The following is a 17,201-nucleotide window of genomic DNA, read 5'->3' as shown; positions in this document are numbered from 1 at the left end:
TACAAAGTGATACATTCTGAACAGTATCACAGTCTTATGACAGACAGCAATGCATTAGCATAAAACTCTGAAGCAATTACCTCCAGTTATAATGGTGCTGTGCATATGCATGACAAACTGTCTATCGGCAAGTGGCACTGCAGCAACAGCTTGATCTACACGCTTTGTACTGGAATTCACTGTGGATAAGTAGCCAGAACGTCCTGGAGCCCAAACCTATTTGTCTTTAAAACACCATGTGAATGACAGAAGAAGACTCACTGAGAGATCTCGCTGTATTTTGTCGATGAAGAGAGTGTGGTGGTAACCTTATGTACCACACAGGTGCTGTGTACAGTACCTCAGTTGGTAAAGTATGGAGCTTGCAACGTTAGGGTTGTGGTTTCAATTCCCATGTGGGGCCCGTAAGAAAACAAAGAAAAAGCATGCACTTACTATTCTATGTTGTTGGTCTGCAAGTAATTTAAAGCAAATATTAATTTTGAACAGTTCTTCAGGTGTGCTTTACATATCCTACTCCAGTCTGTCGGATCATTAGAATGTAGCATTACAAATGTAAACAGTACATTTCGATTGGGAAAATACTATGGCAAAGACTCTAAAGTGAAACGTAGCCAATCAAAGTGCCAATCAATGTCTTCAACCAGCCATCCTCTTAACAGATCGTTCTGTGTTGAACTACAAGGAAACTGGGCTAATACATTGCATTCTCTGCAACGGGCTTCAGTTTTTCACTTCATCATCCATAGGCAGACCGTTTCGGGTGACTTATTAGCGGTTGACGGCAGGGGAACCAACAGCTGGCCCAAACACTACCACCTGGAAGGCATCTGTCAGATTGGCAGCTCACTGCCGAGTTGATGTGATTTACGCATGCTAATGCTAACCTAGCTTCAACCAGGTACTGCCAAAAAGTACCACCGCCATGTTCTGGATGATGACTCGAGGAGTCGCCTCGTTAGCAGTTCACCCTTTGCGTTCTACTAATGCTGGATACATGGTAAGCCCACGGGGAAGCCATTTCCTCATGGTTCGGCGGAGATGTTAGAAAGGTTAGGATTGTGTGACTATATAAGCACTACTTGACTTGCTTTATAGCTGTCTGGAGGGATGTACCCACACCTATTAATTCCTCTATAAAACAAGTGGTGTAACCGGTCAGCGGTCCAGATTTACATATTGCCAAAACGTGTTGATCGAAGCCGAATGAAGGCTGGATTTGCAATGAATTGTGAATATGCACTCACATTGGGATTCCACTTTGTTTACCTGAGACTTGCTCCTTACGTCTCTGTCATCATGTGTTTTTCTACCTCTCTGTGAGTAGGCTATAAAAGTGAGTGAGGCACGTCTGAGCTCTATGTTAATGACTCCTCCAGGTCCTGCAGGTTTTTGCTATGTCCCTGGACGCTGCATCAAAGGGACTGGCAGCAGCATACCAAGGTAGCAAACTGTCTGAAAACTTATATAAGGAGAATTGAAAAATTCTGGATACTCGGGATCAGAGGTGGATATTTCCATTTTAGTCAGTTGGCGGAGGCTGTTATCCTGAGCGACTTACAGTAGGGAGGACTGCATAAATGTTAATACTTCTTACTGGTCCCCTGTGGGAATTGAACCCACAAACATGGCATTGCAAGTGTCAACGCACTGCGAAACTGAGCGACACACGGCCAAAGAAACCCTGTATTCCCATCCCTAGATGAGCCAACACTGGAATGTGTCATTTTTCTGTGCAGTCAAACATATGCCAGTTGATCACTGATAATGTCAATGTTATCACCGTCTCTGGGACCATCTGTGGAAAATGTAGCGCCTCTGTGTTATGAATGATTAATGAGGTGTTTCCCCCTTAGTGCTTCTGCTTGTACATAGGTGAGTATGTATCATGGGGCTCAGAAAAGGTATAACCGTGAGGCTTTTTCCTTGGTGACGTAATCAGTGTTCAGCTTGGGCTGCAGCTGTGCAAAACTCTATACCCGTACCTTAATCAAAATGTAATCATGGTAGCATCTGCAGTGAATGTCATGGATGTATAGTGGGCATTCACATTCAGACTGCACTTTTATACCCAAACTTTCCCGAAAAGACTAAGCTACACTTTGAGATTAGGATGTGCTTTTCTGACTTCCAAACTGTGGGGCATATATCTTATTCCTCTTTTTCATCTCCCTCCCAAAAGCCCCAAAACAATAAAGCCAAAGGTCCCTGTGTCCCTAGGAAAGGTGACCTAGGAATCCTGCCATGATACCCTGTACTAATGCACTGACATAGAACAAGCCAGCTTCTGCAACTTTGTCATCCTACCTGAAGTACTGGATCTCCCTGGCAACAAAACAAAACGTACACAAAATGTTTTTGGAGCATATACACTTAGGGGTTTTATCTGGAAAACAAGATAGTTGTTCTATGGGGACAGATGAAGAACCTTGTTGTATCCTAAGGTTCTACTAAGGCCTTTCACTCCAGCCTTTGTGACCAACATCTATCCACTAAGATTGACTTACTAAATGTATTGAGGTTTCATGTACTATCAGGTCTCACAGGAATGCGTATCTTTTAAAGAGAAAAAAATGTATAATTATTTGCTACACTTAATTATCGTTGCTGTTGTAACGAGAGAGACAGTAATTGGAGAGTAGTCTTTGATCTCTGGCCACTGCGAAGGAAATGTGTTGTTTCTAAAATGGGCACTATATCCAGATTAGTCACAAAAGCAAATGAGCTAGGCGGAGAACAATATTGCATACGTGATTGCATATATGTTACAGACATTTCATATTAAGCCTGGAGAGATTACTGGGTTTTTCTCGACCAGATAACCTTCGGTTAAGCCCATTCTGCTTCAAGTTACAGAGAGTAATTTAATTTATTCATACTATAATGGACATACTGCTACTATATAATTATGAACATTCTAAAGCCATCGCTGACAGCAACATTGGGCACTGTCATGACACTAGTATAACCTGCTTTGCTGTATTGGTGCTATTATTTCAGACATTGTTGAATAAATCACTAAAAGCAAGAAATATGGGAACCAGTACTAAACTGGAGTTTCATTCTGACCTATTTCAGCACACTTGTTCTCTATCAGTAAGACATAAACTGACCATAAATGACATGTGAAAATACATTCAAATTGAAAAGTGACCCTTTGTAATTACAAATCATATGAAACATTTTCATCTCCAAAATACTGTAGTATAAAGACAAAGAAAAAGAAAATCCCTGTTACTAAAATTAGTGTTAAGTGGAGTTAATTGGCTGTTGTAAACGACCCGACATAGAGTGACATAAAGATAGCGTAATAACCCCAAATAGTCTGCTGGCAGAGAAGGAATGGACTGTTTAAGGAGAAGGAAGAGAAGAAGAATGAAAGGAGCTGAGACAAGGAGAGTGGGCGCTAGCTCTGCAGCTCGCCTGAGTGGAATAGCACAGCAGCAGCAGTCGCTCCGCAGTCGCTGCCATTAGCCCTCTCTCATTAGCTCTGTGTGTTGTAAAGAGCCTGCCGTCCTGTGTTGCTGCTCCTCCCAGGGGCTGCCTCGAAAGTCACTTGGAAATGACTCTGGCACTGCAACCTCTTGAAATTTGGCTGAGTGGGGCCCTCGCAGGAGTCTGTTCTAATTGGCCGACAGGTTGAGCTCTGTCTCGCCACCGGCTGGGGCCTCGGAGCAGGATTTGCCTGGCGGGCAGCACTGAATGCCCTGGCTTATAATATTATTGGAGTATTGGACTGGGATGTTTTGAGGCACATTTGGATATTCATACTAAATTCGAATGATTTCCAGTACATATTCTTATTATTTTTTTGTGAATGTTCATTTCTTTAGCCGATACTGTATGTCAGTGAGACAAGTGGTTCTTTTAGAAGGAAGACTGTCTTGCAGTGTTTCTGCAACACACATGCTGCCAGTGTTCTGGTGTGTAAATGTCTTTGTCTGATGTTCCTCTGCTTTCTATAGCCGAAATGGAGAAAGAGAGATGCCCAGCAAACAAGGGACGTCCCGTGTTGGTCCGTCTTTCGAATTGCATTACATAGACCTCACAAATAAAAGCTGACATCAGTACACCTCCATTTTATGTGCCGAAGAGTTATAAGAGAGACTGTGTGTGTATATGTGTGCGTGCGGGTGTGTGTGTGTGTGTGTGTATATTTGCCCCGGGATAGTTGGATGCGCAAATCGTAGACGAAGGGACCCTTCAGGACTCAGAGACATAGCCCTGATTCTGGCCTCATCTGGCCCAGATATGCCCAGAGATGTACACAGCTGCATCAAGCCTTATACCATCAATTAATTCACCAGAGTTGTTACCCTCTCCTCTCTATTAGACCTATCGTATAATGTAGCTTTGCCCTGCATCCAAAACCCTTTACATCATCTCTTTGTTTTAGACGTGACTACTCTTTCTTTGCTTGCGGTGCATTTAGTATTTTTTTTGTTGACTTTAGTTGCGCAGAAAGCATGGCAGTGGTACAGTCTGAAAACAGCTGTCATTTTGTCAGTTTACAATTTGGTCAGCCACAGAGGGCAGGATTGAGACTTGATGGAGGAGACTGAGAATTAAGTGGGGGCAATAAAAATATTATTTTATCTTTTTGTATGTCATTAAGCATGGCAGTGTGTTGTGTGTGTATAGTTTTGTCTGAGCTGTCTTTTCTCCATCACCTGCTGTTGAAGAACTCATTCATGTGTTTTAATGTTATTCTAAACTATTTAGTGCTGTGAATAATAAATAATTTACCCAATGCACATGATGTTATAAGCCTAGGTGTTTTAGACAAAGCTCCAGTTGTGCCTTTAGCGTATTAAATATAGATTAACTTGTCGAGGGCTTTGGGAATAGCATTAAGCATACATAGTTTAACTTGGCCTGTGCTACTCCCTTTTAGTTCCTCCAAAAGCTTTTTTTCCTTTTAGATAGTTACACACTTCAGAGTTTTCAAAAGGGTACATCTGTGCTGCAAAGGAAGATATATTCTGGTATTGTTGAGCTGCTTTTTGTGGTAACTTTTATCCTATGCCCTCAGCCTAGGATAAAACTGGCCATATGAGTCAAATATAATAACCTAAAACTACTTTTAGTGTGTTCATATAGAAACAGCTGGAAAAGGCATTCGGGGCTGAATAGATTGTATTTATCTACACTGTGGTTGCCATCGCATTGAATTTCAGGTCGAATACACACCTACTAATCCTTTTGTACAAACCTGTATGGATATTGGAAATAAGGTTTCCGTGTGGAAGAAGACGAATATAAGCACCCCATATTTTTTAATGACTTACACACCTAACTTATAATTATAATCATATCAATAAAGATATTTAAATAGATTTTGTATTTTTTACTTGCGCTGTCTTTTGGATGGGCTCCAAGTGGCCTCCAAAATGCTAATGGCTTGCCTTGGCGCTGGCTCTTTGTAGACAGCGTTGCAACTAGCACTAATGACGACTCGGTAATGTCAGTGCTTACTGCCAGGCTCTAACCACGTCTGGAGCTCTGCTCCCAGGGCTGACTGACAGACGCATGCCATCATGCGTTTCAGCATCCTCACTAATCTCCACCGCTATCTGAAATAAAACCGTCGCTCAATCCGGAGAAATAAAATTATGCAGATTATGTTGAAGGTTTCCAAACTCTTTTGATTAGGCAGCTGTGCCATATTTAGGGCGCAGTGAAGGTTCACTTTGAGAAGCCGAAGTACAGTAATGCTGTCAAACGCATGACATGGCACATGATCAGTGAATTTATTGATCCTATCAAATACATTGACAAAAATCATCATTCGTTTCTCTTTCCATCCCCCTCTTCTACAAATCTCTCTTTCTGTTGCCCCCCCCCCCCCCCCCCCCCCCCCCCGCCAGTTGGTGCTTCCAGAGTATTCTATCCATGGGCTATTCTGTATCATGTTTCTGTGCGCCCAGGAGTGGTTAACAGTCGGCCTGAACATCCCTCTTTTCTTCTACAACACATGGAGGTAACTATCGAAGCTAGCCTGTTTGTCTTTGTTTAATTTCTCATGAATTCAGTGTGATGCCCAGAATAGTGGCACTGATACTGACATTTTCACATTCACTCGATGTCATAGAATTGCACAGACAAAACAGCTTTGATGGGGAAGATACAGTATGGTGATTGTGCAATGATTGTAAAGTAGGCCTAAATATGGTAACAGATTGTTTTGTTTCCATTTGTTAAAGGGGCAGTCTTTCAAGTAAAACAGTTAGCACTTCAATAACAGACAGACAGGTTGTGCCTGTATCATGTTGTTATTTGATGTAAACCTCTTGCACACTCTGTGATTGTTTTGGCAAGCCAGTTGAAGTTACACTTACTGCCTCAATAATTGTCAACTCTGCCAGATGCCCGCTAGCTACAGATGCTGTTCTCCTTGCACAGCTGAGGAGAAAGAGAGACATACAGTTAGAGGGGTGATGATATAGAGAGAGAGAGAGGGAGAGAGAGAGAGAGAGAGAAAGCGATGTACAGAGATATTAAAGGAGACCAACAGCAGCTACAGATCTGTGCATCTTCTGCATTCCTTCTCAGCGAGCACAGCTGATGCCGGATATCTTCAACTCGTCCCCCACCCTCTCCTTACCATCAGACCCCCATTGGCTTTGCCTCTCTTTCAGCCTCTCCTCTCCTCCACGCCTCCACACACAGTAAGGGCTCAGTGACACACAGGAGCTTGTACGTAGACACATTAACAGGCGGAGGTTCACAGTGATGTTCTGCAGTAACAGATCACCACGGCCGGTGTAAAGCAGCACGTTTATGGGAGACAGCCTTAAATATTTCAGGTTAGGGACAATTCCGTAACCTCATTAATGGAGGACCACTGTGGTCTTCCGGGTTTGGTCGGATTCTGTTGCCTCCAAAATGTGCCAGTGTCCCAAACAACGTGGTTCTTAATCGTCCCTCCTGGGACCCCAGTTTTGAGCCACACTAGTCACATTGAATTGGGCCCAAACCAACTATGCAGCTATAGCAAGTCTCAGCTACAGGACCTGGAGGGCCAACCAACAGGTCTAACATCCACATGGGTCTCCCCTGTGGCTGTACCTCATTCTTCCTCATGTGGTGTAAGAGGTGGTGTGAGAAATGGTGGAGCTGCGGTCACTGGCAGCCCTCACCAATATGATGGGGACGCCGTGTGCTGTAAGAAAATAGACCCCCTCTCTGAGACGAGTTAAGGCAAGACGAGTTACGGGGAGGGGGGGCATGTCCTGACGGGGAGGTAATGTTGTGCGGGGGTGTTAGCGGAGATTCCCGCTCATACGCTGTTCCGCGTTGTCATCTACAGGCTTGTTTTGGTGTTGCTTTAGTAGGTAGGCGTAATGCTTATGGTTTTGTATTGTTTATTGTTGACCAACTTTTATCTGACCAGGTACATTTAAGATAACTGAAAACACATTCTCACACACATTCTCATTTATAGCCCTGTCACATTTTTATGTGGTACAAACAATGTTTTCCTTTTTAGTTTTTTCCATAGTTTGTTAGTCATTATCAAACTATTAGTAAATCATTATAAACCATGCTTTCATTTATCTTTTAACATCAGTATAAGTATGTTCCTTTATGGGTTATTCTCATGAAACTGATTCAATAGGACCACTGAGATCTGTCATTATATCATAAGTATTATAGTTTTTTGAACATATATTCATACATATTTTTATCAGATATGAGCCTAAGTTAAACATAGAATATTTTTGACAAGGTTGCACTCATTTCACTGTACTTACTCTATATTGTAGTTGTGAACCTGCAAGCTCTATTGTGGTTGTAAATCTAATTTTATGAAATAACCCTTGAATTTGATACAAGGAAGCATTTTGTGAATGAGTGTGAAATTAACTTAATTTAAATTAAAATTGACATTCAAAACAAGACAAAAGCAACACCTCTTGTGATTTCTGCAGATGCATCATAACTCAATTGGCTACAGACGCGATAAGAAACGGTTTTGTTTGAATCACCCATACACATGAACCATGCATTACAATGACTTCAGCCTTAATCATGTACAACCTAATCACGCTAATCATGAACAGTCAGATGTTTCATGTATAGAGGGTGTCCGTCCACCCTACTCATCCTCCATGTCTCCATTCTTCCTTCCATCTTCCCCATGGTCCATCCACCTCTACGGGTCAACTACCCCTCGTATGTCATGTCCCTATTCGGTAGGTACTTCCACAGCCCCACCGACACTAAGGAGCTCCTCTACGACCCGGCTTCGGTTATGAACGGGGACACGCTTACGTTCTGCCAAAAAGAGGCATGGTGCAAGATGTCCTTCTTTGTTCTCTCCTTCTTCTACTATCTCTACTGGTGAGTGTCTATGGAATTGACTGTGATGTTTGGTAATCTGTTTGGCGGTAAGCTGGGCAATGATAATCATTTAGCACAAAGTTTCGGGATGTGGAACCCCAAATCAGTATTTGGTTTCACAACCCTAAATCATGATTTGGATTCACAAGGATAACGTCATAATGCCATGCCGCCAGTAGCTGGCCTCCTGGCACATATTTCTTTCATAACACCAACTCTTCTTCATGTCTCCCTAGGCCAGGCAGTGCATTGCATAGTATGTGTACTGGTCAGAATATATTGACCCTGCGGCCCTAAAACCAGCACCCAGGGTTGGGGTCAGTTCCTTCGCTTTTAGCCAAATCAGGTCGTGATTAGGTCATTTCCAATTCCTGAAGTAAAACACTTTCATTGACTAAATGGAAATGGAACTGACCCTTCAGCCCTTGGTAGTATCGTTTCCACCAGAGGCACAGTGCGTTTGTAATTGACCAGTGGAAAGTGTTGAATTTGGTGGTGTGGCTCTCATCCTCTCGGCTGTAGCGTGTACTGGACCTGACCTGCCATTTCACACTCCGCTGGCTTTCCTCTAGTAGTGAGTCTTTTTTCAGTGAATTCGTCACATTGTGATACTGACCCCCTCACAACCCTTCTGCACCCTGCACACGGCACCTGTGAATCATTCTCTCTCTCTTTTTCTCTCTCTCTCTCTCCTTTGTACCGCTCACTGTCTCTCTGTTTCTCCCTACTCAGCAGTGTGGTAGAAATGAAAACAGCCTTGTCTGGAAAATGGGCCTCCTCACAGAAACAACCTTTAACCCCTAAACTCTGACCTCTGTTACTCCCAATGCCATGATCTACTTGTGTTTGTCACAGGGTATGCTGTTCCTTTAATGGAGTCCAGTACTGGGTTCAATATCCCTCCAATAACCTTGATGTGTTGTGTTTTCTGTTGTTTAACCACTGCTATGGATATTTTGTAATGTTACTGTATTTGAATGCTTCCCTTTTGTCTACTGCATTCATCCTCCAAGGCCATAACCACTCTGACCCCTCTGTTTCTTTATATGTCTTTGGCATGATCCCTCGGTGCATAAAGACACATGTACACACACAGACATACGCACACATACACACACAGATTGATGGGAAATCAAAGATTCACTCCGGAAGCCTAACCCTCCCAATTACAATAGCAAGGTTTGCCTCAGCTCATTAGCCAAACAATCATTTAAACCTAATAGAACAAGAAATGACTGTGAAGCTCTGACAAGGAGGCAGAGCTCCATTCGTTGTAAACATTTATGACATGCCCTCGGTGAGGTATGCGCTACATTCGCCTGTGGAAGCCAAGCTACAGGGCGATTTAAAACAACCTTGATGACAGTTATATAGACGACAAGCCGATGGCAAGGACAGTTTTAGTATCTCTGTCTTCTCTACCATGAAGTGCAGTCTGAAAATTAAATGTGGTCCCATTCACATCTCATACTGTAAAGTCACATACTGATATAATCTAATTTTCCGGGCCAGGTTACTTAGCCCAGGTGATTGAACCAATTTTAATTCACATAACAGCTAAGTTATAATGGAGATGTTTGTGCAGTAAATGAGGCCTAGTTATCATGTGTTAGCCATATTAAGTAGATGCAGTGGTGAGGAGCAGTATATTTTGGCTAAGGCAACCAATTAATATAGCAACAGCTCTTGAGGGGTTATTAAACCTGGGGCTGATGGAGAGGTCATCATCTGCCTAATCTGCCGTTGGTTCTCTCCAACACAGCCATCTGTATGACACATCCAGGCCACCATATTTATTATGCCACTTATTGTGCCTCCATTACAACATTAGGAAACATTAATGTAGACAGACGGGCGGGCTCAGGCTTCATGGCAGCAGCAGGGATTAGTGCCACACGGCAGAGGACGGCAGATTCTTAAATGGGCCAAGAGAAACAGTAATCAATGGTTCCTTGTGTTTTTTGTTAAACAGCCATTACAAACTTTAACCAAATTAGCCTGCGATGTAATGGGGAATGAGTTATTTAATTGCCTAATTACCTTAAAATAACATCAAAGCAAATACAATGGATATCAAATACAATGTTTTTTTGAAGTCAGAAATGGCTGTTTTAAAGGGTATTTTCACTCTTTCCGGGGGGTGAGAAATTTTTCCAAAATGTAATTCAGATGTCATTTAAATTGAGGAGAAGAGTTTTTTTAGAGCATGCGAGCACACACATTCCTTACATATTATTATTGTTGTTTTGTCAAGTTTATATTGAGAATTCAGAATCATAGGGACACATCTGAAGAGGAGATGAAGTTGTGAAGAGTAGAGATGAGAGCTGTTACCCCTGGACCACCGAACCCATTCTTTAGACCATTTTATTTTACATTACTAGTCACATTTTCCTATTGTGTTATGTTCAATCAAATATGCTGTATCTAAAGCCCCTTTTTTCATCAGCAGTCCTCCTCTTACTGATTTTCAGAATACATGACCTTTTACGTTGAAATTGTTCAATGATATTTTTAAACACCCAGACGAACAGATAATGAAATTACAGGTGGGCACAGGTGGCCAGTGACAGCAGCAGTTGTCAGGAAGAATGTAGATGAGCAACACAACCATGTGGACTATGCACAGGGACAACTAGGTGAAGCATCTAGTCCTTATGCGGGATTCTACCATAAGGGTCAGATCATACAGGATACCAGATAGGATAATGACACTATTGCAGCATGGATACTGGGGACTGAGATCCGGGACAGGGCCAACCAAGCGGGAAATAGCTCCACCCACTTTGCCAAGCATAGCCTTGGGACACAAACAGACCATCAACCACCCTGAGACAAGGCTTAGTATAGCCGGTAGAGTTCTGTCCCAACACACGATCACATTCGTACAGAAGGAGCTCATTGATGTTGGGTATGGTGAAAACCCTGGAATAACGTCATTTAGCCTCTTAGGGTCAGCATTGTGACCCCCCCAGGACAGACTACACTGAATCATAGGCCCTACTGGACAGATGAGTCTTCAGCAAAAACATGAAGGTTGAGACGGCATCTCTAAGATGGATTTGCAGATAATTTCACAATAATGGAGCTCTGTATGGGGGAGCCCCACCTCCAGCTGTTTGCTTAGTCATTCTCAAAACAGTTAGGATGCCTGCGTGTCTTAAGAATAGCATACATATAGGTGTCTGTGGCAGAAACAATTCAGAGAAATCCTATTTATTGACGAATAACCAACAAGATTCATTGTCAGATCCAACAGCAGATCTTTGTTTCTGGTTCAAGTATTTGCATTAGCCTAGGACGAAGTCTGTCACTATTCACCAGCTCAAGCGTGGGTCTTTTTATGGGTGAATCAGAAAGAGTTATTTAAAAATAATTTATTCTGTGAGGTGCAGAAATCTGTTATGTTGCCAGCTATTAAGAGTGAGTCTGTTGTAGAGCTCATGGCAAGTTGTGACTTGGCAAAATGTGCCAACCAATTTTCCTTGTTTTGAGACATAATGTAAAACAAAAATGTTTGGAGACCAACTCCAAGCATATAGATAGTGAAAATAAGGCAAAAGTGTTGAACTAACAAACTACATAAAACCAAACCATGGATAACAGTTTCTCTTGGTCCATAGACTATGTGCAGCATGAGGAACCATCAAGCAACTGGTTCTAAAATCCTGAAATTCTCCTCAAGATTGGTATATCAACAGTATCCAAAAAATATAACTTTACCATTACCTCACATTGAATTACTGCTTACTGAATTGCTTGTATTTTTAATTAGCAAAATAGGTGCTATGTAAAAAGGCTATTTTAATTGTAATTATAAATAGAAAATCAAGGGTTGAATTCAATCTAACTTGCATTGCATTATTTACGTAGCAGATCTTATTCCCAAGGTCAGATTAATTCAAAGACTGGGCACTATATTAAAACATGAATCTTAACACCAGGGCAAAGCCCCTCACAGGTATGCTTTTGCTTTTCAGAATTCGAGGTATCTGGGAATGGGATGAATAATCCAAAATAAAGTCCCTGCCTAAACAATGCTATGACAGATTTGACTGAATTGCAGCCGAAGTCTTATTGAATTTGGCAGGCATCCAGACATGGGATCTAATGGCGAACCACGCTAACCACAGTTCTACTAAATGAAGCGCAAATATTATAAATGTTCCTTAAACACTTCAAGGCAATGATTGGATGCTTCTTTCGTGAATAATAATAATATTTTTAAGGGAACTGGTTTATGATCTTATTGCTCTTGCCACTGTTGGTAGTGATTGTTGTTTGTTTCACTGTTTGATCCAGTTTTATATTGCATGGGTCATCGATTTGTATTCTTGTGCACCCCTCCCCTCTTGTTTTTCAGTATGGTCTACTCCTTGGTAACCTCGTAACAGCAGAAAACAGCAGTTTTTCAGCTATCCTCGGGATATCAGGGACACTTCACTGGAATTTGAGCGGATTAGAGAAAAAAAAAACGTTGGAGCAAAAAACTGCACTTTGGGTAACAGCTTTTGTGTTTCGTGTGAAGAACAACAGTCCTGTCTGGTCTGAGAAGAAAGGAACGGTTTCAACACCAGTCCCCATCGTCTTCTTAATGTATGTGAAGGGACAATTCTGTTTACAGTTCTTAATAGGTCAAAAGCCCATGATGTGTCACAGAGACAACCATATCTACTTTTGTCCGTCACTGCCTGGCCAATGTTTGTACTCACAGCCTGTCCTGTCCCGCAGAAGTGAAGTAGCATCGCCGCAAAGCATAGCAGGGCAAAGTAGGGTTTATACAGATTGTCTCAGGCACAACAAGGAAAACAGAGCACCGTGGCCATCTTAAGGACATGAAGGTCATGGTGCTCTTCTTCACCCATCTGCCCTTAGAGTCTCACTGATAGTAGCTTCTTCTTCACTAAAGGGAAGGGGAGATGACACATGCTGTACATGGTGAATATTCTGTATAGGGATAAGGAAACCAGGTCAGCGAATGTTGCATTTTTACCTGCCACATTACATGGCTTGTGTGTTTATATACAACATTACATTACTATGTGAATGGCTTTTGTGATGTGTGCATTTTGTGTATTCTAAACAAAAGCATTTCCGACTGAAATATGAGCTACAATGCATTATATCCAAATGAAATATTGTGTGATTCTCTGTCATTGTAGTGTTATTTGGTGGATACATTTTTCCCCAAAAAAATCTATTAATAAAGAAAACTTTTTTTAGAAATAGAAAAGCACTAATTACAGCACAATAGTGTTTGTTATTTTTTGCACAATATTTGCAATATTTGGTTGTTTAAATACTACATAGTCTACCCAAGTGGGCAAAGGTCTTCCAGTATATAAAGATTGTATTCAACTCTTTATTTTAATTAGTGGGAAAATTATGTTTCTATAATCAACCAGATGTGGTACATAATACTCATTATTTATTCATAGTTATTAAAATTGAATTGTTAAGTGCTACTCACAAAACCCTATTAATAAAGTTATAACTGTCCTCACTCTGTCATTACCAAAATCTAGTGGATGATATCAATAATAGATAGTCTGAAACATCAATGGGCTGTTTTATTGTTGTCTCCAGAATTTTTTATATCTCTGATGCCAGGTAGCCACATAATTCATGATCATGCATCTTTTTTCACAAGTGTTGCATCAACCTTTACTCAAGGACAAGAAAGGAATGCCCATATTGTTGTTTCATCTTATTTTATATCTTAACTGTATGTGTCTACCCAAGACAAATTTAGATAATTGTTTAAGAAATAAAGTATTGCTATTTTAAATGTAAAATCAGGTCCTTTCTTCTTTTTAAATCAAATGTATATATTTAATTATTTATATTTTCCTGCAGTTATTAAAGTAATGGAGTAAAAGGTTTTGGTCCACACATTTATCAGTTGTTAGCTAATGTCAGTCACAGGAACCAAATCTGTCAAAAAAGATTAGTAATTTTCTGCGAAGCATGTCTGTTTCAGATGTGAGGGCCACATCAACACTGTCAGTCTTACATGTTCATAAATTATTTTTGTCCTGCCTTCTATCTCTTCCTGCTGTATCCTGTCCACCTGTCTGGTGTTTGTATTAGTTCCTTGGAGGATCAGGGATTGTTTGCTTTTCTGAGGTGATTTGTTTGAAGAGCGTGGGAAGATATTGCTGTTTTTCACCATCTGTACCTGTTTGCTGATAATGTGTTTTCATTTAGCACTGTGCCCTCAGAGCTGCGCCGTTGTCACCATGCAACAGTAAGGGTGGCAACTGATCAGTTACAGCCTGTCCTCCTGTGGTACACTTTGGCACTCACCAGATCATATCCACATGCCTCATAATGAAACTACTGTCAGACTGCTGGTTCCCTCCCTCCCCTGCACCCTTGTCTGCTCCCCTTAGTAGCATCTGACACCCCTCACTTAAAGACGTTAAATGGCATTCTGCTCATGTCAAACCCCTCTGGTGCTCAAAGTAGAATTCTCTGCAACTACCCTGCACACACTCAGAAGAGTCCATTACCCATCTACAGAGATCATTGTGTTGTTGAACAGAGATGTGATGTGCTTAATGTGCTTAGAGGTTCTTTACAGGACATCTCATTTTGATCTTTTTTTTTTAGAGAGTGATCAAGTGCCAAAGATGTTGATGTCATATCTCGCTACTTGGTAAATAATTTTCCTAAAGACCTCATCTCTGGATTTATTTTACGCCCTAAGTCAAAAGTCAAAAAATATTTTTTTCCTTGTTAGGGGACTTCTTTTATCCTCCCTCCATGCTTTACTTTCCTGCTTACGTTGCACGTTCCTTGATGTGTCACTGTCTTCTCTGATCCTGACTTATCCTCGGATGGGAAGCTGTTACTAAGCATTATGGAGCTTGACATGTGTGGTTGTGACCCCAACCGCTGCAGACAGGCAACCTGTCAGAGTACTGGCTCTTTCAAATGCCCATCCTGTCAGCTCGCATTACTCAGCTGCTCCTGGGCGAGAGACAGTTTCACCTGCTTGTTTCTTCCACTCATTCTAACCCTGGATCTGAACGTGTAACACCCTGTACAGTTTCCCCCATCAGAACTTGTTATGACACTGTTTAGGGAGTCCGAAACAGTGTCATAACAGAATGTATTTTTCAGGAGTATAAATTGTTAAATAGTCTAAATGCTAAATTGCTCTTGGCATCTGAGCTGTCAAAACTATAATCTGAACGTGACAGTAAAAGGCATACTGTAAATCCGGCAGTAGACCAATCATATATTTGCTGTTAAGGTTAATGGGATATTTTCTTGAAAGTTACAGCAGTTGTCTAGGTTACTGTATTTGTTATTGGTAGTTTTAGAGAAAGCTGTAAAACTCCCATATTGAACCTGTCAGATTAAAAAGTAATGTCATGCCAGGTAAGGCTAGCTAAGTTGGCAAACGTTGGAAGATGATAGCTAATGCCAGCTAGTTAGCACCAGACTATTTGAAGATACAACTCTTTTTACTGTGCAATTTTACTCATGAAATCAATTCAGATTAATAGCTAAAGAGCAAGCTTATCTGTTTGCTGTGGTATACCCTTTTCTTTTAGTTTCATTTTTAGCCAGATTGATCACCTGAAAAGTCTAAGTTTTTCTAATGCCACTTTGATCAGGTTGTGTTTGGACGAAATGAAAAGTTGTATGACATGTAGAAGAATTATGACATTCATAGCACGTGAACAAAAATAAAAATGGCAGTATCGGATCGGTACTCAGTGTCAGCACATGCTCAAAGTTTAGCACTCGGTTTCGATGAAAAAGTGGTATTGGGGATCCCTTGAGACATGACTTTGTCTCTGTGCCTATTTAAATTGACATAATCAAAACATCAAAAATAAATATCTAGCAATTTACTAACTAACTCTTTCTGATGCTTGAAATGAACCTCTGAATATTCTGAGAGTTTTGCATTCTAGGAACATATAATTGCCTTCTATAAAAAGAGCCTATAGAGTCCACATTCAGAGACATAAAAGCTGGATTAATTAGAAAATATGTGAGCTGCTATGGAGGCTTATCATTAATCACTTTACAACACTATCATCCTCAGTGTTCAGTGTTCTCTAAATTGTTTTTCTCTTTAATATTCACTTTGACTGACAAATCTTAGCTTGGGTCAAGTTAAAGTACTTTACTCTTCACAAATGAGCAGAGTGAGCATCTGTGACACCCTTCCAGGCATGTTGCTAAATGTTTTTTTTCTGAAACAAACAGTGATTTAAAGTTCTTTAGTTAGACATGAGAATACTGGAAGGTGTCTGTCTGTCATGTTGGATTCCAACACAGATGTCATTATTATAAAATATTGAACTACACTAGCAAGATCACTCCCAATTATTCAAATTCCCTATAGGTACTTACTGCAAGCAGGGAACTGACAGAATTGCTGCAGAAGTAGTCATTCATAGAAAAAGCACCAGTTATACAGCAGCTATCCAACCTCGGCAGGGCCAGTTTTATATCTCTGCCGATTGCCATAATCCAGAGGATTGCCACCCACGGTATAGGTGAGCTATAGTCATCAGATCATTTGAAAGCAACAAGGAATTTCTATAATCTCAAAAATCGATCTGCCAAAGATTGCTTGCCATGGAGATTTGTGATTCTAATGATTGTTTCCCAATTGAATATGAAATATATAAATACAAAATGAAGCATCAGCCCAATAAAGAAAAACAATTATAAAAATGAATTTGTCAAAGTATTAAAAATACTCTTTACAAGAGCAAATATCCTATATTGAAAATTATTAAAAGCCATCCATGGGCGATGGATGATCATTACAATGCAATATTACTTCTGAGGTTTGATATTGATGTGAGAGTAAAGCAGTAAATGTTTTTCTC

General features: G+C 40.8%; 1 protein-coding gene across 4 annotated transcripts in view; it reads left to right on the top strand.

Annotated features, from left to right (window-relative positions):
• Positions 1-14,124, top strand: part of cnih3 (cornichon family AMPA receptor auxiliary protein 3) — a 43,626-nt gene extending 29,502 nt beyond the window's left edge. The window contains exons 4-6 of one of the 4 annotated variants that reach the window (XM_010882665.4): positions 5,868-5,980; positions 8,200-8,343; positions 12,707-12,839. In XM_010882665.4, coding sequence (XP_010880967.1) covers positions 5,868-5,980; positions 8,200-8,343; positions 12,707-12,734 — 285 coding nt within the window. In that variant the 3' untranslated portion in view covers positions 12,735-12,839. The other 3 variants (XM_010882664.4, XM_034287980.1, XM_010882663.4) reach the window with 3 other exon arrangements.
• The last annotated feature ends 3,077 nt before the right edge of the window (positions 14,125-17,201 follow it).

The sequence above is a fragment of the Esox lucius genome, chromosome 18 (assembly GCF_011004845.1).
Source record: "Esox lucius isolate fEsoLuc1 chromosome 18, fEsoLuc1.pri, whole genome shotgun sequence".
Taxonomy (NCBI): Eukaryota; Metazoa; Chordata; class Actinopteri; order Esociformes; family Esocidae; genus Esox; species Esox lucius.
This window is presented reverse-complemented; position numbering and strand designations above follow the sequence as displayed.